At 41.7% G+C, this 27,701-nt stretch overlaps 1 protein-coding gene across 50 annotated transcripts in view; it reads left to right on the top strand.

Annotated features, from left to right (window-relative positions):
- The window catches only part of MAP2 (microtubule associated protein 2), a 240,331-nt gene that overhangs the window by 186,671 nt on the left and 25,959 nt on the right, over window positions 1-27,701 (top strand). For 10 of the 50 annotated variants that reach the window (XM_087731223.1, XM_087731227.1, XM_087731220.1 and 7 more), the window contains 7 exons: window positions 2,014-2,127; window positions 4,500-4,577; window positions 14,037-14,294; window positions 16,620-20,441; window positions 20,688-20,894; window positions 21,303-21,437; window positions 25,688-25,770. In XM_087731223.1, coding sequence (XP_087587349.1) covers window positions 2,014-2,127; window positions 4,500-4,577; window positions 14,037-14,294; window positions 16,620-20,441; window positions 20,688-20,894; window positions 21,303-21,437; window positions 25,688-25,770 — 4,697 coding nt within the window. The remainder of the gene's footprint in view (window positions 1-2,013; window positions 2,128-4,499; window positions 4,578-14,036; window positions 14,295-16,619; window positions 20,442-20,687; window positions 20,895-21,302; window positions 21,438-25,687; window positions 25,771-27,701) is intronic. The other 40 variants (XM_087731229.1, XM_087731254.1, XM_087731243.1 and 37 more) reach the window with 32 other exon arrangements.

Raw genomic sequence — 27,701 nt, 5'->3', positions numbered from 1 at the left:
GTTGCTTAGTAGTTGTTCTGACATATGCATCCGTCTACTCTTGCTACTGGCTGCAGCTAATAAAACTATTGCAGTTACTGCCCTCCTGGCGACCAGTCAGGAGGGAAGTGAATTGTAAGATAAAAATACCAACAATTATGAATGTTCTTTGCCAGTGGGTGGGTTTTTTTAATATCTCATTACATAGTTTGTGCAAAAGAGAGATTAACATAGCACTTTGTTTTTAGACAAACACGACTGTGAAAGTCAAGTAACTCACATCTATGCTTTTTGGGAGAAAAAAATCAGCTTTTCTAAAGGACAAACGGAAGAGAAATAACTTTACATTAAAAGTACAAAGGAATTAGTAAGAGTACTAACTGTGAGAAGAAGTCATCATTATTAATCTAACGGACAGCGTCCCTTGTTAGGGTGGTTGCTGTAAAGTTACATGTAGGGCATTGATTTAAATATACTTCCCCTTCCCAGCTGGTCCTTGCCTGAAGGACACGGTAGTGGGTGAGCAGAGCACTTTTATTTCTGCCCTCGGGATGGTGATTAATGGGGGCTCTGGGAGTGTCTCCTGGCAGGAGAAGGGTGTGTTGCCGTCTGCCATTAGAAACCTCTGTCTCTGGGTGAGGGGTGGAGCAGCACTGAAATTCTTGCTCTGTTTTCAGGTGTGTGCCCCGCCGTGCAGCAGGTGGGCCCATGGCTGTGCAGCTCGTTGCCTTCCCGAGGGCTCAGCTCCGTGTCAGGTCCCAGCACCCTGTGTTTGAAACAACTCTCAGCCAGCACTCAGAAATAGGTGGAGAGTGAAGGGGTTTATTTCCACTGAGTTTGGCTATGAGAGGGAGGAATATGTTGATTAATGAGTAAGGGAGACTGGGCTAATACACAGATAAGAAAGCTTTTTCTCAGAATTCCTTTGTAGATGGTTCTGCTGGACCAACCCTTAAGTCCTTGATTTGCTAGATCAAAGGTGCCTGAACTGCCCTTAGGGCAGGAAACCTCTCTGGTTACTTCCACAGGCAGTTGTGTGCCTGATGACATTTTACTGCACCTTTGAGAGGTTCTAGAGCAGAGATGAGATACAATTTCTCATTTTGGAAGTGTTTACTCCCTGAGTGGTCCCACTACCATCCTCCGCTCACAGAGCAACCGGTTCCTCAGCCCCTCTCGGTCATGCCACACGTTGAGGCGGTGGGGAAGAGCAAAGCACGGGGTCCTGTGGCACCCGGGTCTGTCAAGCATGCTGTGCCTCAGCGAGTCCCCCTTCCCTGCGCCGAGCATAGCAAGAGCGAGCGGCCGGGAGCCAAGCCTGTGTCCAAGACCAGGGCCTGAGAGCCCATCCGACCAAACAAATGTTATCCTCTGCAATCCCTCTGCATGGTATTCAAACCTACTGTTTAAATAAAGCTTTGTGTTGCAGTCTTAAAAGGGATGAGGAGGACAAAGCATACATTTTAATCATACAGAAATGTTATTTGGCCCTTCTTTTTCAAGTCCCTCATCAGCATAGATGTCTGTCTGGGAAGTGCCTTTAATGCATACTAACTGTGTGCTGATGAGGAGGAAATATCATCCAAAGCGCATGTAAGAATGCAGCTAACTCCATATATTAAATGTCAAGAAATCCCATTACTCAGCTGGCCATTCTACCCCTGTTTGCAAAACAGTACCTGCAAAAAAATATTTCTAGACATTTAATAAATGATCATCTTAGAATTTTGCAGTTGCTGCACATTGTCCCTAACAGAAAGAACATTTAATAATGATGCTTTGTGCATCTTACTGTAAAGGCTGGGGTCCTGGTTTTTATAAATACTCATCATTTTCCACCAAGATCTTCAGAATACCTGGTCCTTCTATTTTATTTTTAATGATTTGCTTATATTTCAGGAAAAAAGATTACCCTTTAAAAATGGATTAAGTCAGCCTCCATTTTTTATTGTTTAAGCTAATCTTTATGATTTGAAAACATCGTTCTCATTAGCATACTTTTCTTTGTTTTTTCTAACTTTGCTGCTGCCACAGAAGAAGTGTCTGCCAGGATAGTACAAGTAGTAACAGCTGAAGCTGTAGCAGTCCTGAAAGGCGAACAGGAAAAAGAAGCCCAGCACAAAGATCAGCCTGGACCACTACCTTTAGGTAAAACAAGCCAAAGAATGTTCAAAGTATCCTCCTGTCTGCAAATGTGATACGTATGTATATTACCAAAAAAAGCAGTTACAGCTGTGTATTCACATAAGTTATGGTCACGGGTAAACTGCAGCACCACTGGATAAATGCTGGAACCACGTAATAATAGCGGTATCCTTGTTGGCCCAGCTCTTCACAGCCCTGTGACTGTCTCATTCACTGTTTGCTCTAACAGCAGTTCTCCACCTGGTCTCTGACTCCTGGGCGGCGCAGCTGTGAATGTAATTGATGGTAGTGGTTTTGTCATCATGTTTGGTGGGACCCAGCAGTGCTCGGAGCCCCTTTGTGTTCAGCCATGTACAACGTGAGAGAGAAAGATTAATGTCTGCAGAGGCAAAGATTAGAGGAGAGGCATATAAAAAGAAAGTGAGGCTTTGCTGGTTGGGTGGTAGCTACTCAAAAAGATGGAGGAGGAGCACCTCAACAGGAAGCAGAGAGGAATGGGGCACACGGGGTTGAAGGCGGGAGAGGGGTTAGCAGCTGGGCAGGGTGAGGGGAGATTGTGGGAGAGGGAGTTACACGTGGCAGGAGCAAATGCCAGTGGTCCAAACTGGGAACGGTACCACTGCCGCTGGTCCATGCTTTGCCCCCATCCTCCTGCTGGCTCCTTTGTGAAATGTCTCTCTGAAATACAAGTATGTGTATATATGTGTGTGTGTGTGTATATATATCTGTAAAAAAAGTAAGTATAGAGCTATTTGTACCTACAGTGCTTTCTCCTTGCCAGAAAACTTCCAAGTAGCTCAAAACATGTACACCAAAGGCCAGAGAAAGGCCATACTCTGTCCTGAGGTAGGGCAAGTCTTGCAAGCCTGCCTCAGGATAAGTTCTGCTGAGTGCGTGTACATTGTGATCAAATCAAAATGATGCCTTGTGGTATTTTCCCCACAGGCACTCTGCTTTGTTTGGTACAGTGGCTGGACCCTGCTTAGGAATGAATTAAAGTCAATGAGTAATTTAGAATGTTTGTTGGAAATTTGGTTCCCAAAGTCTTTTGCTTCATTGAACTAATTTTTGAACTGCAGCAGGGAGATGTGTTGATTGGTAATTCCCTTCTTTACAGAAACTCATTTTTACATGGAAGACCCCAATTCTGCAAAACACTTCATACATATTTAAGCACAGGTTGCTTCACTGGGGCCTGGGTGAGGCAAAATGGATATTCAGTTTCATCTAGTTAGATAAGACATTTTAAACGTATTTTGAGAGGTATGTCTTCAGTTAGCAACTGCTGGTGTTACAGTTCCTGTGGTCAGTGACTGCTAAATAAGTGTGGGTAGAATTGCATTGTGACAAAGATATAAATACTCCATCCCTGGACAGCACATCTTAAGGACAAGTCATATAAGAGTCTCTTCCAAACGATACGGAAATCAATAGGAGGACGCCTGACAAATTCTGCTGGGGCTTTGAAACTGGCCTTGCTATGATTGGGAAGAAGCCCTGAATCGGAAATTGAGATCTGCCTGTTGAGAGGTGCTGTTTATGAGACAGATCTGTTAAAATAGATTTGTTACTACTTTTTTTTTTTTTTTTTTTTTAAAGCGTTGGTTAAACCCCAGGAGTGGATCTGTTTTTAAAGAAAAATTTCTCAAAGTGATTGGTATGAAATCAGATGCAGAGGTTATGCTGAGTTCATTTAAGAAGCAGTTTCTTTAGGATTTCATCATACTTGAATTGAAATAATTGAAAAAGCATCATCTGGTTTCAGTATCTGGTCTCATGACTGGGAATGAATCTAAAAACCTGGTCTAAGTGCATCTACGATTTCACTGCGCCTTGTTCAGCTGAATCACTATTATGTCATGGCTGACATAAGTTCCCTATGCTGATGTCTTTTGTATTTAGACAAGCAATATTTGCATGTATTCTGTGATTAACCTGGAACTCAGCAGCAGGGAAAAAAAAACAAAAGCGTGCAGAATGTTTTTTGTTCATGTACTCAAGGTAACTTGAAGAGATTGGATGCCAGTTTCTGATAGTCAGCATTAATTTATAAAATCTCTCATGCTCAGATGCTTTATTGTTGTTGCCTTGGGTGACTGAAGGTTTTCTAAGTGGCAATACTGGTTTAAAAGATAATTTCTTACTTGATTTTTGTATCGTACTCTATGACTAGAATTTTGAAAATAATTCATACCATCTGAAAAAAAAATCCTTTTATTATAACTTTAAAAATCCATGTATTCTGAAAGGGTCTATCTGAAAACCCACTAGGCACAAGTCATCGAATAATTCTCTCAGGCTAACTGCAGCTCGTATCAGGCATCGGTCTCCTGGGAATTAATTGCTGTATCTCATTTTCACTGTTTGATTTCTAGCAGTCGAAGAGTCAGCCAACCTGCCTCCTTCCCCGCCTCCGTCGCCAGCTTCTGAGCAGACTGGAGCTCTGGAGGAAGGTAAGGGTCTCCTGGATGTTGCAGTACACAGCTGTCAGCAGTGGGATGAGACATGAATCTAAAGGATGGGGGAATCAGAAAATGGAGATACTTTCTGCAGCTTCCTGTGAAAAGATAAGGCATTCCCCAGCGATAACTCCCCATCTGCAAACCAGCTGCAATGTATGGATGAGGTAGACACATATGCATAGAGGTAACTGACAGGATATGTTAAGTACATCCATATAAAAAGATGGTGATGCTCACCTTTTTATCTGTTATATGCAATATGAGCCAAGATGTCTGCTGTCCCAGTGTTGTCACCAAAACTATGATTGACTATGGGTCATCTTTATTTTCTTTGGATTTGTTTGGCTGCTTTTTTTAATTACCATTAGCTTTGGTTTTGAAATCTTAAATGCATGAAAACAAGGAGATTCAGAGTTGGATCATTTCTTTGGTCTTCGACTTGTAATTCATGCTTCCATGCCTACGTGTATTGAGGGTTCTGTACACAGAGTGCAGGACTCAAATTCTAGTCTCACAAAGCAAATTTCTACTGTGTTCTGCACAATGAATATTCTGTTTCAGTAGCCCATGATGACTACATTTTCCTCCTGCTAAAATCCCCTCCAGCACAGAACTTAAGTGTTGGCTTAATTTTAAGCAGAGGCCTAAATCCCAGTGAAGTTGTCACAATAGTAAGCACCTGCGTCAGTGCTTTGTTCAACAGAAGGTTGCTGCATCAAGGTCATCAGTATAGGGAGACAGCAGTATGTTAAAACTGAGCCATACCATGCAGGAAGGATTTGGGTTCAGAATCTCCAGAGGACTGTCAGTTGAACTCTGCCATGTCAATAGCGTTTTTATGTATGCATTTATTTCCTTCTTGGATTGTCTTTTAGCATTTTTTTTTTTCTTTTTGTTCAATAAGTGCATGAAAATAATTTCTTCTCATTTGCTGAACAAACTTTGTTGGTATTTTAACACAGAGCCTCTATTAATTTTGCAAGTGGACGGTTCCTGTTTCATGTGCTAACATAGCCTGAGTCAGTTTATCAGGACACTGCAATTAGGCGTGTTCCATCCTGCGGTCATTTTTGAGATAGTGCAATTACAGGCTGTGTTAACAACATTTGTCAGTCCACTGTACTAGAAATACCTACTGGATGCTGTTAGTAACCAATATAAAAAAAATTGATTAATTGATTGTTGTTTTTTAAAAAAACATCTGCACATTGTTTAAAAAAATAGTACAACAGTTCCTAGACTCATCACCCAGAGGTAATGGCAGTCAAAACTACTAACTGAAAAGGAAGCTAGTAGGGTATTAGCAAAGGCTTTTAGAATTGTTACCAGAGTTTTACCACTAATTTTAAATATATAGTTCACTTGACTAGTTCAGCATATGCTTTTTGATTTTTCATATCACAGTAAAGGGTTTGTTCTTCTGCTTCAGGCCAATGTCAAGGTTCTTACATCATACATCCTTAGTTGAGGATTAGCTTTGCATACTGTTTTTATCACCAGTATTATTTACATATATTTTAGGATTTTATAAAGTACTTATATTAATTAATTGACAGGAGGTTGTAAATTGCCCCCTAAGCATATGGAAACCATTTTGCTAGTTGTATTAACACAAGAAGGTGGCAAAACACTGTACAACTTGAGGTTATTATGAACTACCGGACTGTGCTGCTCCCAGCTGTGCATATGACTCAGCAAGTCACTTAACAACGTTGTTTTTCTCTTTCCTTGCATGTAGAATTAATATAATAGCACTTACCTACCCCGCAGGGGTGGTTACAAGGACTGAAAGGTCAGTGTTTGGGAGACGTTTTGATGATTTACACAATGCTACAGTTTTTAAAAACACTCAAATGATTTTAACATTATTCAAAAGAGACTTTTCTGTGACAAGATTTTGATTCAACTCTTCATTTTTCAGAGCAGATGGCCTGTAGAAATCCTGAAAGTGTAGGTTTGTAAGGGAAGTATGGACAGAAATGATATACTAGGTCATTCATGCACTCTGCTGGAAGCTTCTTGGTTTTGTCCGGCTCTGAAACTGGAACTCACAGTAGAGTTGACTGATGAACAGAAGGAACTTCTTGAAAAAAATTCCACCAGAAGTATATTATGTTGCTTTTTTCCCCAAAATGTCACTGTTGTCAATTCAATGTAGTTAGCTGTAGTAAAAATCTTGTGTTTTTCTCTGTGTTAGAAGATGTGGTTTTATTTTCTGTGGGTAAGTTGAGCTTTTGCTGACTTGAGTGAGCAAGACCCGTCGTATTTATTCAGTCAAACCTCCCATTCAGAAGCGTTTGCCTCAGTTGGGTTTGACCCAATTTTACTGTACTTGTTTAAACCTTCAGTTCCCTCTACCATCTGGCTATCCATCCTCATGCACCTTTACATTGTCTGTCTGTCTTTCTGCTCAGTAAAATACAATTTATGAATTCAAACCAATTCTACAGTTGTTGAGCAAAAAAGGTGAGCACTTGGTGTGTGTATCTCAGACCTCCTTTTTTTCCCCTTCTCTTAGAACATTCTCCTAATGCACTTGTCAGTGTGTGTTGCATTGCTCTGAATCCAAAGGAGACTTCTTCAGTCATAGGAGGAAGGAAATCACTGTTGTAGACATGACATAGGTGGATGTGGCCAGCCATGCAGCAAACACAAATTAAAAAAAAAAAAAAAAAAAAGGTAGAAAAGACAGAGAGGTTTGTGGGTCAAGTGTATTTCACAAGAGAAAGGAGTCAGTGGATGTAGGTTTCTTTCTTTCATTTGGCTGCAGAAAGACGCTCAAATGAGTTTGTCCATTTTTACTGCTGCAGAAGGTAAGATAACTAATTTGCCTTACTGAAATGATTTCATTTATTTCAACTATAGTAACATAATTTTGCTCAGGAAATGAAATTTTCCCTAGCACTGTCTAATTCTTTTATCGGTTGTATCTGGTCATGCAGGGCTGCTGCAATATTCTTTTGCCAACTTGGCATTTCTTTTGTGCCCTGCGCCTTTTGACAATAGCCAACAACATCTTCGTGTTGTTTTAGTTTTTCTCAATGTTACGAGATAGAAGGATGCCTTTGATGGACTGTCTTCTGTTTTGAAATAGGCATGTCAGGTTAAGCTTTATGTACCAAATAAGAATATTTTGCAAACTGAAAAGAACCAACTGTCCTATAAAAATGGATCTACTTACAGTGAAAATTACTTCTTGAAAGGCATTTTCTAAAGATACCTGAAGCTAACGCAGAATTAGCCTTTGTGAGAAGTTATTTTAATGTTGGACTTTAGGACACATTGGGGATTTTTCCCACGCTTTGAGATGGAAAAGAACTATTAGAAGGGGCTAAAACAACAAAGAAAGGATTTTTCTTGCTGCCAAAATAAAAGCCTATCCTCCTTTAAAGACATAATTATCCTGTTAATGAAATTATCTGCAGTATTTTGAAAAGATCTTTATTAAAACTGATAAATAAACAATGTAAATTTGTAATAGCTACAGACATAACAGCCCCAAACAATACTAGGCTTTGCACTCCTAATAATTTTGCACCATCACAATAATATGTATTAAGCATTTTTACTGTCATCAGTTCCTGTAGTTTTAAGGAGCAGAGGCAGGGCCTGTGTTTTCTTGCCTACAATCCATTCAGAGCCTATAAATAACGAGTTTTCATCCTTGTTTGCATCAGTATAGAGAAGTCCTGGGGTTTCATCTTCACTGTTGTTGATGCATTTTACTTCTGAAGGGCCCCTGGATAAATATGACCCACAGCTGGAAGGAGAACCTCCCCTTTTGCACATCCTCCTTCTCCGTGTTCTGCTTCTGACCTTATCAACCTTCTGTTCTTTTCTCCACAATGCCCCAGTTCCAGCAGAAGAGATGGCGACTGCGTCAACCCTTTCCGCTCTTGTCCACAGTAATACATAGATTAGTGTGAGGGCACCCTGCAAAGAAGCAGGAGTTGTAGTTTTGAATCTTCTCAGGTTTAGGAGGGAGTTGGTTCCTGCTCTGGCACATCCTGAGGCGTGTCCTCACCCCCTGTAACTAGCCTTTTGCAAACCGTGAGCTCCCTCAAATCTGTCACTGAATTTTGTAGCAGCTTCAATGGAGAAGAAATCCACAGGTTCTGCATTGCAGATCAAGGATCAAGATGCTTCCTTGCAACCTTGCTGCTGGCTCTTAAGTACTAGGGAAAGGTGGGAAGCTCAGGTTCAGCCTGTGTTTGGCATTTCCTATCGCAGTGCTCTGCAGAGCTTCCTGCTTGGCAGAGACGGGTTGCTGGCTTATCTTTCCACACCTATCTCTCTTAAGCACGCGTAAACCCCTGAATCTGGGGTTTGGATTCCACTACAAGAGCAAAGCAACTAAAGTATCAGTGGTTCAGGCACTCTTTGTGCCCTGAAAGAAATTGTGAGAATGGTTCTCTTAAACTAAGTTCCGTGGGTGGTATTTGTGTATGTGCGTAGGTGCATGTAGCATACCTTCAGTCCTGGCCAGCCTCAGGGCTGTCCCAGAATCTTAAACATGGATAATCTTCCTTTTGCAGCACGATGACATATATCGGAACTACTAATATTGCCATCAATGAATAATTTTTCTTCCTTTTTCTGGGTGATTGAGCCTGAATGGGTTGATACGACAGCATTCTTTTCCCATGCGGAAGAAATATATGTTATTACGTTACAGGATACTTGCTGCCATGTTGCTGCAGAAGACACAGATATTGTCTCGTCATGGTGTGCTATTGAAAGAAACTTAAAACTTAGTGTTATTTGCCAGGAAGAAGCTTAGTGCTCTTATAGATGGAATTGGTTTGGTTACAATATGCCACCAGATGATATGGATGGATAAAAATTGCTTTCCAAGACTTGGGTAATGGTTGTTACAGCAGCATTTGTGAGCTGTCTTGTTTTTGGGTCACACACAGAAACCTGGTTAATATCTGTTACACTGCCTGTGTTAAAGCCTTGCTTTCCGACACAGTGTTTTGGATCTGAGAGAAAAGTTTTGGAAGCTCTGGGAAAACTCTTTCAAGTTGTAATTGCCTAGAGAAAGGCCAGGGACACTGGGCATGGACTTGTTCTTGAAGCTAATAGGAAATCCAGTGGGATAGCTGCAGCTGCTGAAGGCACCCCATGAATGCGGCGGTGTTCATCAAACTGCTAGTTGTCACACGCAGACAATGGGCTTAAACATATTTTCTCTAGTAGTCAGTGCTTAGTTTTTCATAGCCTTATTCATGTGGAGGGGGGCACCTTAGCCTACACGAGCTCTCAAGTCTCCCCTTTAGGTTTGTATGGATCGGGTGGTAGGCCAATCATTGTTATTGGGCTGTATAACTTTTCTTTGTCTTGCAAAACCAAACCCAAGCTCCCCCTCCCTGTAGCTGTCAGTAGCTGGTGTAGTCCTGAGATGATTATGTGATTATCTGCGACGCTACAGTGACGGGTGAATAAAGCTGTCATTGCAAAGCACTGGCAAATGCCGAGGTGGGAGCTAGTTCACCCACAGAAACGTGACACAACAGCGTAAAATATAGGACTAACAGACATTTCTGTGAGCAGCTTTATGTGGCCTTTATCGGAAAAAAAGGTAGCTAGCAATTTGGGGAAGGGTTTTTCCTTCTTTGTTTAAATGTTACTTATTTATAGGGAAAGGAAGAAAGTGGGGATGTTTGAAATAGATACAAATGAGAAGTAAAACCACCGTTGATGGAAGTGTAAGCTGGTTTTCTTTTTAATTAAAGGACTTTTGAAAATTTACACTTCCAAGTACTTCACCTGATGACTATGAAAGATACAGCTGTGTCGGGATACCTCAGAGGTTTTTGATACAGTCAGTCAGCTATATAATACATATGACTATCAGTGCAAGTTGTGAGATGTGGTTTGTGTACAGTATGTATTCCTCTAAATAATGAGTATATAGTTTTGAAATGTGCTTATTCCAACGGTTGGTTTCCAGTCTCCATAAACACCGTAGGAAACGCCACATACATGGCCTATGTGTTAAAATGCACAGCTGCCTCATTCCTCCATCCTGCATTAACCTGTAGCCTGGCTGATTTCATCCACTCTGCAGTATGACATAGCAGCTGGTGTTGCTAGTGCATGTGTCCATCCTGTCTTGTCTTTCCTTTGTCTGTCTGTCTGTCCTGCAGTTTTTGTCTGTGTATGTCTATTTGTAGATGAAGGGGCGGAGGATAAGGTGGGACCGCTACAGCACTGCCCAGGCTGTGGGCCTGCTGCCAGCAGGGAGTGGCGTAAACACCTGGCCCCCTCCATTTCAGTGTCTGTGCCTGATGATGAGCCCTACAATTCGGACGAGGAGTACTATGAACACCCTTTGTTCAGCTCGGAGTGGACTGGCTCTAGTACACGTCCCAGTGCCACAGTGAAGAGCACAGAGGTCTTGTTGGGCCATGATGAAGGTGAACTGAGCATGGTCCCATTTTGTTCCTCTTCCCCTCTACCCACCTGCCATCCATTCCATTATATATGTGCCTGGGTTTGCTGCTTTCTGGGGAGGGAAACCTAGTTGTGTTTTCTCCCCGCATGGAAGTGGCGCCCCTCCAGAGTCTCTCCATCTCAAAATGAAGCTGCAGCGTGAGCAATGAATCCAACTTTGGGGTCAGTGAAACCATGGTCCCTGCTTAAATCAGGGCTCTTGTTCTACTGGCCTGGCTTATAGCAGAAGCAAAAGTAGCAGCTAGTTAAAAGAAGTGTAAGCTAATTTGTTCTTCGTGCCAGAGAATCACTGCCAAGAACAGTGTGCAAAACAGGCCAAAAGATTGTTACTGGAGGTAAGTCATTTGTTAACACAATGGGGAAAAAACCCATGTCTATACCAAAGATAGCAGTGGAAAGTCTTTAATTCTCCAGTGGGCACAGGAAATCAACTTTACCCCAGTATACACAGGTGACATCAGGCAGTATTGGGTCATGTTTGATCTCCTGTTGCTTTATGGATGCACCCAGTTAACATTGTGTCAGCTGACCGCAAACAAGGAGAAAAAAGAAGTTTACTGTTAGTGTGTTTTTGTACCCTCTTTTTCTATGGCCTGAGCACATCAGCAAGTATTATTTTATCAGTGGGGGTTGCACAGAAGTGGAATGGCTTTTGAGGAATCAAGGGAGAATCTATTTCAGTGACTAACAGGAATGCTGACTTCTTTTTCCAAGGCAAAATAGATCACGTTTCATCTCGCAGCATTTGACTAACTCAGTCTTGGGACAGAGGAGCTGAAGTTAAAAACAGTGCTGAATCCTCTAAAGGTTTGTGTTTCAGGAAGATGGAGGTGTATACCTGAAATTGCTCACTAGGTCATTTCAAGAAAACCAGAGTTGTTCAGAATTAACAGGATAATATAGCCTAATACTGCAACAGCACCAGAAAGAGATCAATGCTAATAATTGCAGATTGTTAATGTCAGCATGTCTGCCCGAAGCTAGGGGAGACAGAAAATCACAGGAGTAGCCTTACTGTAGCTGGGTGCCTATAGCTGTATTTACAGCACTCCTGGATTGGTTAATTTATGGGCAGCTTCCTTTTCAGTCGTATGCATCTACCTCTGGTGAAAGCGTAAGATCTCAGAACATCTAGGAGGAAAAACAACGGGAAATAAGCTGGATCATCAGTGAAAAGATAGGCATTATGAAACAGCCCTCCTCACTTGCTGCCTGTAAGCAAGCAGTCTGTTTGGCATAAAAGAGTCTGCTGCACAAAGGGAGTCCGTAGGATTCCTTTGTTAAGTCAGGGATAATTTTATACTTTGGTGAGTAATTAGTTTTAATCATGTGGCATTGTGTGAAGTGTCTCAGGAAATGGAGGTGTATACCTGAAATTGCTAAGAGTAAAATGAGAGGTTTTCCTTAATTTTTTTTAATTGAAAGGGATGCACATACAAAACTACATAAAATCGGAAAAAGAAAAGTAAAGCAAGTTATTCAAGTTAGGGCCTCTTGTAGCTGGATACCTGCTGTTCTGCCAGGCTGCTTTTACAATCTGCCCATGTGTAAATATCCCTGTAACACTCAGGCATCGGTCCAGTTCTGATTCTGAATCTTCTGGCTTCTGTTCATTTAAGATATAGTATCTAATCTTAATTACATTTTTATATGTTATTAATAATGTGTCGTACTTTACATAGTGATATTTTCTCAGCCTCAAATCATGTTTGTGTTCCTTAAATCACTTTTTAAAGGCCATAACTGAAGTGGATGATTGATTGTCTGGTTTTAACCAGGCCAATCTCAGGAGAAAAATCAAGCCCTTGTAAAGAGGTTTTACTTTAATACCAAGAGGCTGGATACAGCCACTTCCAGATTCGAAACAACTTTGTTCTAAGTTTGATTCAGCAAAGTCCTTAAGCATGAGACGCACTTTAAACCCAGGGGGGTCATCAGGTTGACTGCAGCATGGCTGCTGGTCAGCTGCTTAAGTATGTTGCTGAATCAAAGGTTTCATGCTTAATCCTCACTTCTTATCAGAAAGGATACTAACAGAGCACAGTAATATTCTGTCTGAGTAGCAATGGCAGGAGTGAGGTCCAGAATGGAAACTTTGCTAATCATTATTCTGCCATGGCATGAGTAAAGACTGCTCTTGATACTGCTGTACGGATCCTAACAGCCCACAGGCTGAGTGAAGTATTTTAGAAATTCAGATGAACAAATAGTTATATTGCACTCATTGGTTTCTTTGGCTTGGTTGGTGACGAGGAGCCTGGGGGCTAGTGGGGAAACAGAAAAGAAAATGAAGAGTCCTTATGTTAAATCTGTGGTTTTCACATACAGAGTTCAGATGTCAGGCAGCCTAAGGGAGAAACTGTTTATAAATCCACTCGGTGAAGGAATCTTAGCTGAATTCTTGCAAAACCATTTGTTATCAGCTATGCACGAGGCTTATTAAGACTATGGAAGTGGCTCAATTTTTTGCCAAATCCAGGATCCATGTGATAGATTGACTTGCTGGCATTTAGCTGTCAGTGTTGACAAGGTCAGTGGAAAGAAATTAACACCTCATACCTTCCTCCACCTCAGTTGAATGTCTTGTACTGGATTAAACAGCACATTTATCAGAAAGATATCAGTGTACCTTGAGCTCATTGATGCACCGGTGTTTTCAGGGCCATCCATCATTCAATACCATCTCCATTTGCAATCAGTACTTGACCCACAGCCATCTTTGGGAGAGGTATACCTGTGAAACACTTTCAGCTCTCATCTTACAGCATAAACATGCTTCTCTGGGGGAAACGGGTTTTTTGTTTTGGTTTGTTTTTTTTCCTTAGGAAAATTCAGTTCCGCAGTGACTAAAATGGGCTGGATACTAGCAGTCCTTTGGCACACTTAAATCTAAACTGTTCAGAGCTGAAAGTGTTATGCAAAAGCAGTCCTGTTGAGCTGTGTGCTTGGTGTTTACTGTTGGTGTTGATGTTGCCTCCTTTTTCCATCCCCAAGAAGAAGAACCAGTAGAGAGTCCAATGGCTGTGGAAGCAAAACCTGCTGCTCTTCCTGGGAAGCAACTGGGGAAAGAGCACGGGCCCATTGAGCCTTTGGACCAGGCAAGGGGCCTCTGTGAGGGTCAGTCGGATTCGGGTTTGGAGGCCACAGCGTGTCGTGAAGACAAAGTGCCAAGCGTGGCATCCAGCAGGGAGAGTGTAACTGCTGTGGCAGAAACGCCCCTGAAAGACACATCCCCTTCCTTGGCCGAGGAAGGTGTGTCCTCCTTAGGTTTGCATGTGTTTGCTGCCAGTGAATCCTCCTCCAGCTTTCTCCAGTGCTTTCCAAGGCTGCTTCATTTCCTGTTCTTCCCATTTATTAGTATGACTGCTCTTGTTATTATGCTTGAAGAGTGTGTAGCAGATAATATGATTGCATAGGTGCTGTATGACAACATGGTTTCCCACCACTGTGGCTGATTCCTGATTTTTTACTTTGCCATGATAAAATACGCTTTGCAGCTAAGCTGATTCCTCTGCGTAAGCCTTTTTCCCTCATCTCAGATGTGTTTGCCAGTCACATTGCTAATCTATGTATATTTTTTTCTTTTTGGTGCAGAGATTCATCTGCTTTTCTTTCAAAAAGTAGATTTACTGACTTTGACTATGACATAAAGAGGCTTAAACTGTAGAAATGTTTTCATTTGCAGTGTGCAGGTTTTTTGTTTGTTTGGTTGGGGGTTTTTTTGTGTGTGTGCTTCAGTGCATTCCGGTTTTGCTTCCCTAAAGCTACCGCTTCTTGTGTCATATCCTTGCCATTCATTGCAGTCCACCCCTCCTCTCCTTGATCATTGCCAGAACTCTGATTTTTTGTGTGTCTTAACTTATTACAAATGTTTAACCCTGCTGGAATGCCTTGGTCAGGCAAAACCTCCATCACTTCCACTGGGATGTTTGCCTTCTTAGTGAAGTTTAGGCTTGGGTGCATAGGGTGAAGTTCTGATCTGCTTACTGAACAAAATATTTACTGCAGTCGTCTTTCAGTATGTAAGAACTAGGCTTCAAGATGTTCCTTTTAATGGTATTTTTTCTTCAGCCAGTGCAACAAGGTGTAAAGACACATTGTATGGAGTAGTGATGTACCCATTCACTACCTGGCTAAGAAATGCTGCATTTGGGAGGCTGGTGTTCTGGCTGGCCCAGCTAAAGAATATTGAATTCCTTTGGCAGTCAGAATATGTTTTGATGCCATTGGTATTGTTCATTTGCACTACAGTAAGAGGCACAGTAGGATACATAAAGGAAGTCAGTATCTAGCTATTTAATTTCTGTGAAACGAGGATGACATCAGCTCAATGGCTGATAAGAGTTTGCACGTGAGTCACCAAATGTAAAAACATAAAGGAGCAAAATTACTGGAGTTGTAGACCTCTCCTTTTTCTACCTGTGGAGTTTAGAATGGCCGTTGCTTTTTTGACTAAATGTTAACATATGCGAATATTTAAAGAACGACCAATACTTTGATACTAATTGTTCTAAAAAATTCAGATTCATCAGAGCAAAAAGATGGCTCCATGGACTTTAAATCAGAGATGAGGAGATTCAGAGTTGGCCAAATGCTTGTTTTAGCAAGCTTTAGAAAAAACTCATAGAACTTCTACAGATTACTGCAGAAAGTTCTGCCACATTCTACAGTATCTCTCTTCATATTTTCCATGATAGGAAGATTTCCATATGATAGGAATCATAATTTTCCGTAGGATATTAAAAAAGAACAAGCTATTAATGATTAACAGAGCATGTATAAAAAAACGTAACTAGGTATTGCTCCCTAAAAATATAGTGGCAGACTGTAAAAGTAGCAGTTTTAGTTTCAAATTAACTTAATTAGGGCCTGACCTACAGTCATTGAAACATGCCAAGTATTCTTTGACTTCAGTTACAGCTGAAGATGGCTGGCCATTTTGAAGACCAGACCTTCAAGATCTGGGACTACTAATAGCTGTGTTGCTGGTTTACACATACCAGTTTCATGACAGCAGTGAGATTTTTGTCATTTGCCAAAGAGTAAATGTCAAAAGTTGGTACAATTAAAAAAACAGCCTCTTCTGACACTTGCAAAACCTTGTATATGCGTTATTTCTTTAGTTGAGGCTGCATGTAGAAGAAAAATGTAAAATAGCTATAGAAATGTATAACTACATATACTACTGATTGGACTTAATCTTGCAGACTTTACTAACTCAAAACTAACACAAGTTACAGAGTCCAGCAAAGCATACCAATGAAGTGAGGATTACTTGTGGTTTTACTGTTGTATACAAACCATGAAGATGAAGAATTCACATGAAATCATCTCATTTCAGCGGTCACATTTATATGTGTACAACTCACATTTTCACTATAAAATCTCATATATTGAAAGGAAAGTAGGGTTTAACACTTTAAAGCAGATTTCTAGGTGGATGGCCTTGCTGCATGTTTGCATCTTTCTCCCTCTCCTTTCCATCATTCATACCAAGATGTTGTTGTAAGCCACATGACTGCCTGCCTGTAAGTGCTTTAAATAATTTTGTTATAAAACCCAAACAAACTACTTCAGATTTACTTGCAGCCACGAAGATGGAATTCCGTGTCCAGGAGGGCGCACGCCCTTTCACAGCAGAACCATTAGACACAAAGCAACGTGAATCTGGGAAAGACAGTAAGACTGGTGAGCAACCTAAACATGATGCCTTAGTTCCACAGCCAGCAAAAACAGACGCTATAGATAAAATGGATTCACAGAGCAAAGACAAAGAAAAAATGCCTTCACCTCTATCAGAACAGATCTTGGAAACTGATTCACAAAAGCAAGGGGAGGCCAGTTTTGCAGAACCTGCTGCCAAGCCTCCTGCTTCTCAAGAACAAAAAGACTCGTCCTCTGAACTGCCTAAAGTGAGCAAAACAGAAGAAAGGACTGCAGATGTGCCCTCACCATCCAACCAAGTTATGTCTATGAAATTTAAAGACGACCTTAAAGATGTCCAAGATCTTGCCATCAGCCATGGTGAAAGTCCTCTGTTGCTATCAGAACCCAAGACAGAAGCAGCCAAGAGCGAGCTTCCTTCAGGCCCATCTCCCACTGTCCCCCAGGAGCTTCCACTCAAAGACAGTTCCAAAACAAAACAGGAACCCACTGACCAACTGTTTGCCAAAGATCTCACTAAAGATGAACAGATCCACAGGGACAGGACACTAGCTCTGCAAGAAGTCTCACCAGTAACTCTAGATGGCCTGAAAACGCCAAGCACCCAGAAAATCCCTGTGTGGGGGGAGGAAAAGGACATGACCAAGGATGAGAGTGATGAGGAAGAAAGGTATGACTTCTATGATAAAGGGGAGGCTCGAATATTAGATGATGGTAAATTTACCACAAAACCTGAAGTTAAGACACTTTCCCTAGACAAAGCAGACTTTCAAAAGGACGATGAAGCTAAAATGTCAGGTGATATTCTCAAAGCAGAAAAAGAAGTGGACCAAAGTGGGCTCCCGGCAACAATAGACATGAAAAAGGAGGACCAGCCAAGCACACAGGTACCCCCAGCCAAGTTAAGCCATGAACTGACCTTTGAGAAAACAGTAGAGCACCCTGATACCACTCAGTTATCTGGAATAACAGAGAAAGCCCCTGAGGCACGAAGTTTAACCACTGATGAGACTCCTACTCTAGACCCTTCTCAAGAGAAAGATGTTAAAAAAGATATCAAGGAGGATAAGACAAGTGTTTCAGCTCCTCATCAAATGAAAGAGGAGGAGGATCGATCGGGAATGTCGAAGTATTTTGAAACCTCTGCTCTGAAAGAGGAAGCCTTCAAAGCAGACGCTCTGAAACAAGGCAGTGATTACTATGAGCTAAGTGACACTAAGGAGAGTGTGTATGAGCCTTATCAGACAGATCGTCTAATACCTGAAGACAAAGAGGAAGAGGAGGAAGAATTACAGACAGAACTGGGTCAGCAGCAGAGTGGGCCTGCTCAGGAAATAGGGTACAGTACCCTGGCACAGAGCTTTACACCAGACAAATCTGAAGAACCAAGTTCCCCAACAGAAAGAATGTTTACTATTGACCCCAAAGTCTATGGGGATAAGAGAGAACTCCACAGTAAAAATAAAGATGACCTGACTCTGAGCAGGAGCTTGGGACTTGGGGGGAGATCTGCAATTGAACAGAGAAGTATGTCTATTAACTTGCCCATGTCCTGCCTGGATTCAATAGCTCTAGGATTTAGCTTTGGTCGTGCACATGATCTTTCTCCCCTAGCTTCGGATATTCTAACTAACACTAGTGGAAGTATGGATGAAGGTGACGACTACTTGCCAGCAACCACACCAGCACGGGAGAAGGCCCCCTGCTTCCCCATTGATAGTAGAGAGGAAGATGAGCACATTGAAGAAGAAAAAGCAGTGGCAGAAGAAAAAGTCCAGCCTGAGACCGTGGTTGAATCCCCTTTCCTGGCCAAAGAATATTACAAAAACGGGTCTGTCCTGGCTCCTGACCTGCCTGAAATGTTAGACTTAGCAGGGACAAGATCTAGATTAGCCTCTGTGAGTGCAGATGCTGAGATGGCACAAAAGAAGTCGGTTCCTTCTGACACTGTTGTGGAAGACAGCAGCACAGCCCTGCCACCTGTGACAGATGAAAACCACGTAACACTAAAAGCCGAAAGTCAGCTAGAAGACTTGGGCTACTGTGTTTTCAATAAGTACACAGTCCCACTCCCTTCTCCAGTTCAGGACAGTGAGAATTTAACGAGTGAAACCTGTCCTTTTTACGAAGTCACAGATGAAAAACTGAGACGTGGCCTGGCTCCCGACCTGTCTTTAATAGAAGTGAAGCTGGCAGCAGCTGAAAAATCAAAAGAAGAATTCCTCAGTGAAAAAGACTTCAGTCAGCATGCCACTGGTGAGTCCATTCTGGCAAGGGACTTTGAGCAGGAGAAAAAAGAGAAGCTGGATACTGTGCTAGAAAAAAGTGAAGATCAAGTTGACTCTAAAGAGGCCTATCCCATTAAAGGTGCCGAGCCAGAGAGGACAAGACCTGAGGCAATCTTAGAAATGAAAGAACAAAGCGTGGCTGATAAAGTTCACGTAACCGATGATACTATGTATGACAGAATATCAGCCTCAGAGACAGCAATAGAAAAAGATGCTGTTTCTTTGTTGATGGAGAAGGAGGAGAAGACTCTTAGTGTTGTTCCTGAAATAGCTGAGAGAGAAGCTCCAATAAGACCAGATTACAATGCTATAAAGCACGATTTGGAAGTGGCTGCAAGGAGAGCTGACCAAGAATATCAGAGTCAGTTAGATACTAAGATCAGTGAGGTTGTTTCTCTTCCTTCAGGGAAAGACAAAGCCTCTGTTAAAAGAGCAGAGCCTGAGCCCAAAGACACTCAACAGAAAGATCAGACCATCTCATCCAGAGAAGCAAAGGATGCAGATGTACTTTCCAAGACAGAGCCTAGTTATGTGAAGGACAGCACCAAACTGTCTGAAACAGAAATTAAGGAAAAAGTAACTAAGCCTGATCTGGTACATCAAGAGGCAGTTGATAAAGAAGAATCTTACGAATCTAGCGGAGAGCATGATCAAGCCCAAGAAGGTTTGAATGGCGAATCCTTGAAACCAGAGGATATCAAAGCAGAACCTCCAAAACCTCCCGTGTCTGGGGAAGAGATGCCTGCACCGTTACCAGCAAAGGAGCCTTCTATGGAGCTCCTCCTTCCAAAAGCTGAGCCTCTCCAGGAAGAGCCTGCTGAGATTCAGATGGAGAGCATACCACAGCCTGCAGAAGGAACTGAAAAGATTCCTGATACAGCTGTGAAACCTATGGAAATCCAAAAGCTGCTGCCATGTGAAGTGACAGCTGGGGCCACAAAAGGGGAAGAAGATGAGGAAGAAGAGGTAGAAGTAGGGCAAGAAGAAAAAGAAGAGGATAAACAGCATCTTATATCAGAAATGCCCCCAGAAACAGACTTCAGGGAACCTGCTGCTGAAGAAATGCTAGCCAAGGGTAGCCCAGAAGCACTGCCTGAACTGAAAGGCATTATTGAATCCGTGGTGACAGTAGAGGATGACTTTATCACAGTGGTGCAGACAACAGTTGATGAGGGTGAATCTGCTTCTCACAGTGTGCGCTTTGCTGCTACTCAGCAGGAAGACATCGAAACAGGGGACTCCCAGGCTGAAGAGGAGCTGGAGGTTGAGGAAGTGGCTGACATGCAAGTTGAGCCCAAGGAGGGCTCCCCAGAAGCTCCTGCTTCACCCCAGAGAGAAGAAATCCTGCTCACCGACTACAAGACAGAGACGTGTGATGATTACAAAGACGAAACAACGATCGATGACTCCATCATGGACACAGACAGTCTCTGGGCAGATACTCAAGGTGTGCATTATCCTTTCTGTTTTGTCTGTTAAATATTTTTGCTTCCAAATCATAATGATCAGAAAGCGAAATGATTATAGTTGTAATAGTAATCTCAGCATGTTTCAGAAAAATGGTAAAATAGTCTGCCTTTTTTTATTAATCCATCTGCTCTGTCTTCGGCTATTTTTCCCTGCTCCACCACAGTATTGTTAACATTTGTTACTAATCTTTTGTTTGTTGTTATAATTTGCTCTGATCCTACAGATGATGATAGGAGCATCATGACTGAACAGTTAGAGACTGTTCCTAAAGAGGAGAAGGCAGAGAGAGAATTGCGAAGATCATCTCTCGATAAGCATAAAAAAGAGAAACCTTTTAAAACTGGGAGAGGCAGGATTTCTACTCCTGAAAGGAAAATAGCTAAAAAGGAACCTAGCACACTCTCCAGAGATGAAGTGAGAAGGAAAAAAGGTTCATTTAACACTCCCTATTACAATATATGCTTTTTTGTTTTTGTTTTTGTTTTACTGTTGTACAGTACTATCCGGTTACTCTGTTGTAGATGATGTGCACCTTAACAGTATTAACGGTAGTGCTTTTTAATGAGATGTTGTACAACTATATGAAAAGCCATGTGCAAGGCCCACTGCTCCACCGGTCCCGTTTTGCTGTAGGCTTCCCCACTGATCACTGGGTAGCATATCTGAGGTTAATGCGCCAGTGCTCCCCCTCTTCTGACTTAGGATTTGTTCACCCCAGTAGAAGCGACGCATCGGGTTGGAGTTGTGGAGCAGTGGGCCTGCCACTTGATGTATTGTCATATGAAACTGTTTGCTGGTTTTTTCCTGATTCTATGTTTTTGTGTTTTCTTGTCCATAGCAGTGTATAAGAAAGCTGAACTTGCTAAAAAAACTGAAGTTCAGGCCCACTCTCCCTCCAGGAAAATCATTTTAAAACCTGCTATCAAATATACTAGACCAACTCATCTCTCCTGTGTTAAACGGAAGCAGACAGGTGACTGCGTTCTGTTCAGTTATGCAATGTGGCTGGCAAACATAGACATTTTTTTTTTTTTGTAAATCTCATGGCTATAGCAGCTTCTCTATTTTTTTATTTTTTCCTCCAAGAATATCAGTCTTCACAAATAGTATTGCTTTTTTAGTGTTTTGTATCATTTTTCTTTTCTTCTTTCATTCCTGGTATTTGTTTGTTTATTTAATGGAGGCCATGATCATGTATGCGTGTCATTGCTTGGCCCTCCAAGTGCTGTGGTTGTAATTTGGCATCGTGCTTATAGTGTGGTGTTGTAGGAATCTCTACTCATCATTTTGTTCTTTTTTCTTTTTTTTAAAAATTATGCTTTTTTGGTTTTTGCTGGTGGGAAAATGTTGACAGCTTAAACCATGGTATGCATTTCCATTATTTTGCTTTTTTACTCTCATGCATAATAAGAAGTGTTTCAGACTTATATTTTGTTGATTGATGTTATCTGCATTGACACTTCCCAATCTGTCACTGATGTTTATGCTGTACAGTCAAAATCCACAGGGGGAATCCAGCCACATGCAGCATGAAGCTGAGAGAGAAGAAATCTGGGCTCACACTACGAATGCATTCCAAGCAAAAATCTTAATATTTGGTAGAGGAAGATGAAAGGACGAAACAAATGATTCCTGTTACATCTTGATAGGTGTATCATTATTTAGAGGACCAAAAATAACACTTTCAGCATTTTCATCGTATTACTTCTTGTTATTGTGAGTTCAGGGTGGAAAGATGAACATCTTGACTTTTCTAGTGATCTAAAAAAAAAAAAAATTGCTAAAAGAGGCCGGGTTTTCTGTAATGTAACATAGCCGCATGCTGTAGTGCGGTTGTTCATGAGTGAAACTAGGGCTACTAAGAGAAGAACCATGCACAGCAGCGCAGAACTACGTAGGCCTTGTCTCATGGCTTAGAAATTAAGAACAGGATTTATTACCTATCCTACAGGTAAACAGTGCAATACCAAAAGTGTTCCTAAGAAGTTGCTCCCATCCAGTTTTGCATCAATGAGTCACTCCTGTTCTAAATTTAGACCAGTCTCAGTATGGAGGTCTGACTAGCGAAAATACAGTAAAAGGATAGTTATGCGAGGGTAGCTTTAATATCATGCCTTAACTGTATGAAGTGTGTATTATCTCCTGGTTGTGTTCCATTAGGACAACAGCACTAAATACTTGGTCCCATCGCCTTGCTCCTGTCAGGGAATCTGGCGTGTTTACTCCCCCCTTCCACAAGAAATGAAGCCAGGGAAGAAAAGGCTGATCCAGGCCCCTCTGTGTTGCAGTGATGGCTCCTCCTCAGTTTGCAGTCTCTAGGCTGTCCTAACTTGCATTCTGGACAAGAACTACCCCAAAGTGAGGAATTTTAAAAAAGGATTAAAACAACTCTTCTTGCTACCTCTTGCTGTTTGCTGAAGCACAGCTTGATCAGCTCAGGAGTTACGACCCATAATTCACGTATTCTTTCAAAAGACCCAGGGGGTTCAATCAGCAGTGGAAATGAGGGGGGTTAGGTGTCGGCTTTGTAGTGTTCTCAACTTCATCTACACTCCTACAGCCATGTGGTCAGTGCTGTCTTGCCCTCAGATACTCTACCACTAACTCCTCTGAACTCTTCTGGCCCAGTAGCGTCCTGGAGAGGCCTGAGTCATACCAGTAGACTCTTATAAGGAAATCTGCCCAGTGCCTTAAATGTGTGCTGCCTGACAACTGACAGAGCTTTTTCTCTCTCACTCTAGCACCTAGTGAAGCAGATATATTAGTCAAAGTGAAAAATGTAATACAAAATGTAATACACCCACTACATTTAAATCCTGAGATGGAGAGCAACCAAAATAATGGACCCAGATTGATCATAAAATTTGCAGTAATGTGGGTTGAACTTTGAGGTTTGGGCTCTACAGCAGAGTAGCTTAAACCACACCACGAAGTGAACAAAAATATCTCCTAGAATGTTTCACCATGCTCAGCGTTGCTGGAAAGTTCACAATGTCCCTTATTTTCTTCTACCTCACCTTTTTATACTTACCAATGGGACCTGGGGGGAGGCCACGTGAAAGGATATCACATAGCAAGGCACTCTAAGAGTGTAGGCAGTCCTATGTTAATCTACATATCTCTAAGCCTGAACCAGTCATCCAGCTCTTTCCAGGATTTGGAATTTAGAGGGACATTTTCTCTCTCACCTTTTTCCTTTTACATAAAATATAGCACCATCTCTTGAAGCCAGTTTTGACTGTCAGTGTGTCCTATTTGGAACGGTCTTGTCAGCTTTAGTGATACCTGGCCAATGGAGCCCCACCAAAAGTCCCTCGGCAGTGTTGTCTATACAACTGAGTGTATTGCAGTCAGTTAAAACCTCCGTGCTGCATTTACTGTGACTTTAAAATGAAACACGTCTAGTCATAAGTGTCTACAAAAAAAAGTTAATATTTGCTCATATTTTCTGCATAGTGACTCAGGAAATGACATCTTTCCCCTATTTTCCCTTGAATACTAGAAAAAACCTTCCATGTCACTGTGAGGTGAGCACTGGCAAATACACAGTGCCATATCCATAAGGGTGGGACTGCTTTTTAAGAGACTCATCCTTGCCATTTGAAAAAGAAACTGCACGGCCAATTCCGAGGAAAGAGTTGTGAAGTATTTGCCTTGACTGATGTAGTTCGTGAGTGAAACCTCAATCCAAGTCATGTTTTGTTAGTGGCTGTGAGACGTCGCTGCCATTGTGCCATCAGAGGAGCGTTTACGTGGCAAGGCCGGGACAATTACCTGGCTATGAGCGGAAGTCACTATGTGATACGCTTCTGTTCCTTATCTTCAGTTCTGGGGTCACTCCCAAGGTGAAACATGTTTGTTGTGTATTTAATCTGGCAGCAGAGCCTGTAGAGATCTTTTGTTCAGATGGAGAAGTTGTGGTACTTTCAGGTAAGTCAGCGCAAGCAGCACAGCTATTCTTTCCACTTCATAGTGGTGGCTGGTTAAGGTTCAATACCAAGGGAAGGAGGAAAGAAGCTATTTGTGATTAGTTAGAAGAGATGCAAACCAGACCAAAACCAGCAGTAACAGATGTGGTAAAATGTGATGCAGGAGGGCTGTGCTGTACTTATCCCTATTACAAATTGAGCAGAACTGAAGTACGCAGTTATATATATATTCTTTTCCTCCTCACAAGTTTTTTCTCCTATTCCTTCAATTTAAAAAAAAAAAAAACCAGCAATGAAATTATATTAAGAGGGTAGAACCGAGTGGGAAGTGTGGTAGAAAACCAGAGATCTCCTCACCATGCCTGGGATCTGCACAGGGAAAGGAGAAAACTAATCGGTTCTGTCCTGTACCGTGCGTTAGCGTTGGTTTTACAGTTGGCAGACAGTTGGGTTTACAGCAAAAGGTTGTCATCTGTGACCACTGTCCTGCTTCTGCATTTACTAAGGGCATCCTAGCACAGATGCCAAAAGATTTCACATCTAGTTTTTGTGTGGCAAAACACTTCCTGAAAAACAGTGTTTGGGTGAAACTAATAACCTGCTTTCCAAAAAGCTGCTCCATTCCAAAACTTTTTGTAAGGATGGAATCTAAGTCAGAGAGAAAAATCTTACCTCAGATCACATTGTATCAGATAAATGAAATACTGAATTAACATACTTGATGTCCCAGATACAAGTTGAGTTGCTAAAGTCTGAGGGCTTAGTTGACCCATGGCACACTGACGTTGTTGACACAACTAGGATGATAATTCAACAATGAATCTCTTGCTTTCCGTTAGCTTTCCATTAGGAATGGTGGCTAATATTTTGAAAAGTGGTGATTTCAGGGGCCTCTCAAAATTTTCATTTGTGGATTACTTAAAGGAGCCTGATTTTTAGAGGACAGTCCTGAAAATCAGGATGTTAAGGTGTCTGAGGATTGACCTTCAGAACTAGAGGCTCTTATAGTTGTCAGCTATTTCTTCAACTTTTTACTGTAGTTTCTAGACTTCTAGGAACATGAATACAAAATTTCTTTTTCTTTTTTTTTTTTTTTTTTTTTTAAATGTGCAGAATACCATTTTACCTCAAGTATGATGAATATAGGACATTTTTAAGGCAGGTACATTTCTGCATAGAGTTCACTGAGAGTAATTCACAAAGTAATTGCTTTGCACAGTAGTTCCAAGGCGTTTAATTGTTCTAACAAGTGTACTAAGTGGAAATGCTTATTATTTTTGTTTTTAACTATCAGGTCTTTCTTTGGGTCTCTCAGCAGCAGGTGGTGAAACAAACCAGGCTCCTGGTGTATTTAAACAAGCAAAGGAAAAACTCTCAGTGAGTAAAATCATCTTATCGTTCATCTTTATAATATTATTTCAGATCTTTTTGTGTTAATTCCGTAAGTGATTGTGTGTTCCATTTAAAATTTGTTTGCCATGTTCATTATTCATTTAAAAGGGTAATTAAAACCACCTTTCCTGAATAACCTCTGAATTACAGTCCCAGGTAGTAGATGATGACGGTTTGCAGATCCACAGGGGGCACACAGACTCCAGACTGCAGGAGTTGGATGCATTTTGAGCCAGGTCATCCTCTGGGATAAACTGTGTACCTTGGCCCTTTCTGCAGCACTTGACTCGTACTGACACCTTGCTCGATTGCTATGCAGGCAGAAACCCTCCCCCAGGACTCACTGGATGTCTTCTGATGCACCATTATATAGCCATGCATTCTGCAGAGGTCATGCCTGTGTAGAAATTATTGGCCAGTACCATTTTATATATGATTAAGTGCTTTCTGAATGGCCATTTCCTGGCCCGCTGATTTCTGTCTGTGTTTTAACCTGACAGTTATGTGCCCTGCCTTCAGCTGCTCTGCAGCCTGTTCTGCTCCCTGCGTCCGGCTCTCCTCTGCTGAGTTTCCTTCAGCAAATACTGCAGTGCCTCTCCACCCTGCTCCCATGCTGGCCCTACGCTCTTCCTGTCCCACCACTCAAAAATCCCCAGGAAACCAACCTCCTTTCACTGTCCTCTATGCAACCTTTTTTTACGTGACACTGACACATGCTAATTCACATCTGCAGCATGACAATTCTTTGTCATTTTTAGCCATCATTGACAATGAAGAAGTTCCTTAGGATTCCTCTAAATTTCGTAATACGTTCCATGGCTGATTTGTTTCTTCTGTCTAACCAGATCATCAGTTCTTTGGCGAACAAAAATCTCTGTCTCATAAAGTGCTGCACATTATTTATGAATTGTAAGAAATTGTTAATGATGATAGCAGCATAATTGATTGGAGGCTTTGGAGGAGCTGTGAAATTTAGACCTGAATTCAGCCGTAAATTCTGGGATTTCATGTGGTTTTTCAGGTCTCTGACCCATTTCAGCTCAAAACTGGGAAACTGGTAGAGCTTCTTTGCTAGTACATTAAGAAATATCTGGACAGGTTTCTGGTCTGAGTCAACAATATGGTTTATTACTGTCTTTTCTTGGGGGTAATCAACACTTACACAAAAGAAGTCAATACTAGGCCATTTTCAGAGTCATCTGTGTTCATGGAGTGCTCTAAGTACAAGCACTGCAACATCATTCTCTGAAATTATCTGCTTTCTATACACCTTTCTTATTCCTGTCCCTTACGTTATGGCAAAGATGAGAAGTCTGTCCCCTGCTTACTTCCTCTCCCTGTTGCCTCACTTCTCTGTTTGCCACACTCACGCATCTCTTGGACATTTTCTCTTCTGTGCCTTGGCTTCACCTCTTCACCTCCATAAAGAGATTTCCCTTTCTGTTGTGTTTCTTCTTGATTTTCAGCTTTTATGTCCTTCAAGTGCAGCCTTTTCCTCTCTACTGATAATGTTAGATCATCCAACCCGGTCAGTTTTGTTATCCATCTTCAAACTACAGTTTACATACTGCTTTGCAGAACAAGTTCAGGAAAGGCTAAGCAGTTCCATCTGCTGGAAGGAGCTGTGTACCTGTGGTAGCGAGATGCTGAGAACATCGGTCATGTGTTAGGAACACCTCTGAAATAAAGTGAGGTTTCTGCATCCCAACTTCAGCAATCCCTGAGTCTTATTCAGGGTTACATAGATCTTTGTCCTGTGGACAGCTGGTACTTCGAGCAACATGAATTATAACAGAGGTCAAAGGTAATGTATTGCTATCAGAGAATAAGAATAGTTTTCTGGCTAAAGCACAGGCAGGGACTGAGGCCTTTGGTTTCTTTGTTTGCTCTACCAGCCTTGAGCATGTCACTGAAAT

The sequence above is a fragment of the Nipponia nippon genome, unplaced genomic scaffold (genome assembly GCF_047370975.1).
Source record: "Nipponia nippon isolate SJK-2023a ecotype South Korea unplaced genomic scaffold, ASM4737097v1 scaffold_5, whole genome shotgun sequence".
Lineage (NCBI taxonomy): Eukaryota > Metazoa > Chordata > Aves > Pelecaniformes > Threskiornithidae > Nipponia > Nipponia nippon.
This window is presented reverse-complemented; position numbering and strand designations above follow the sequence as displayed.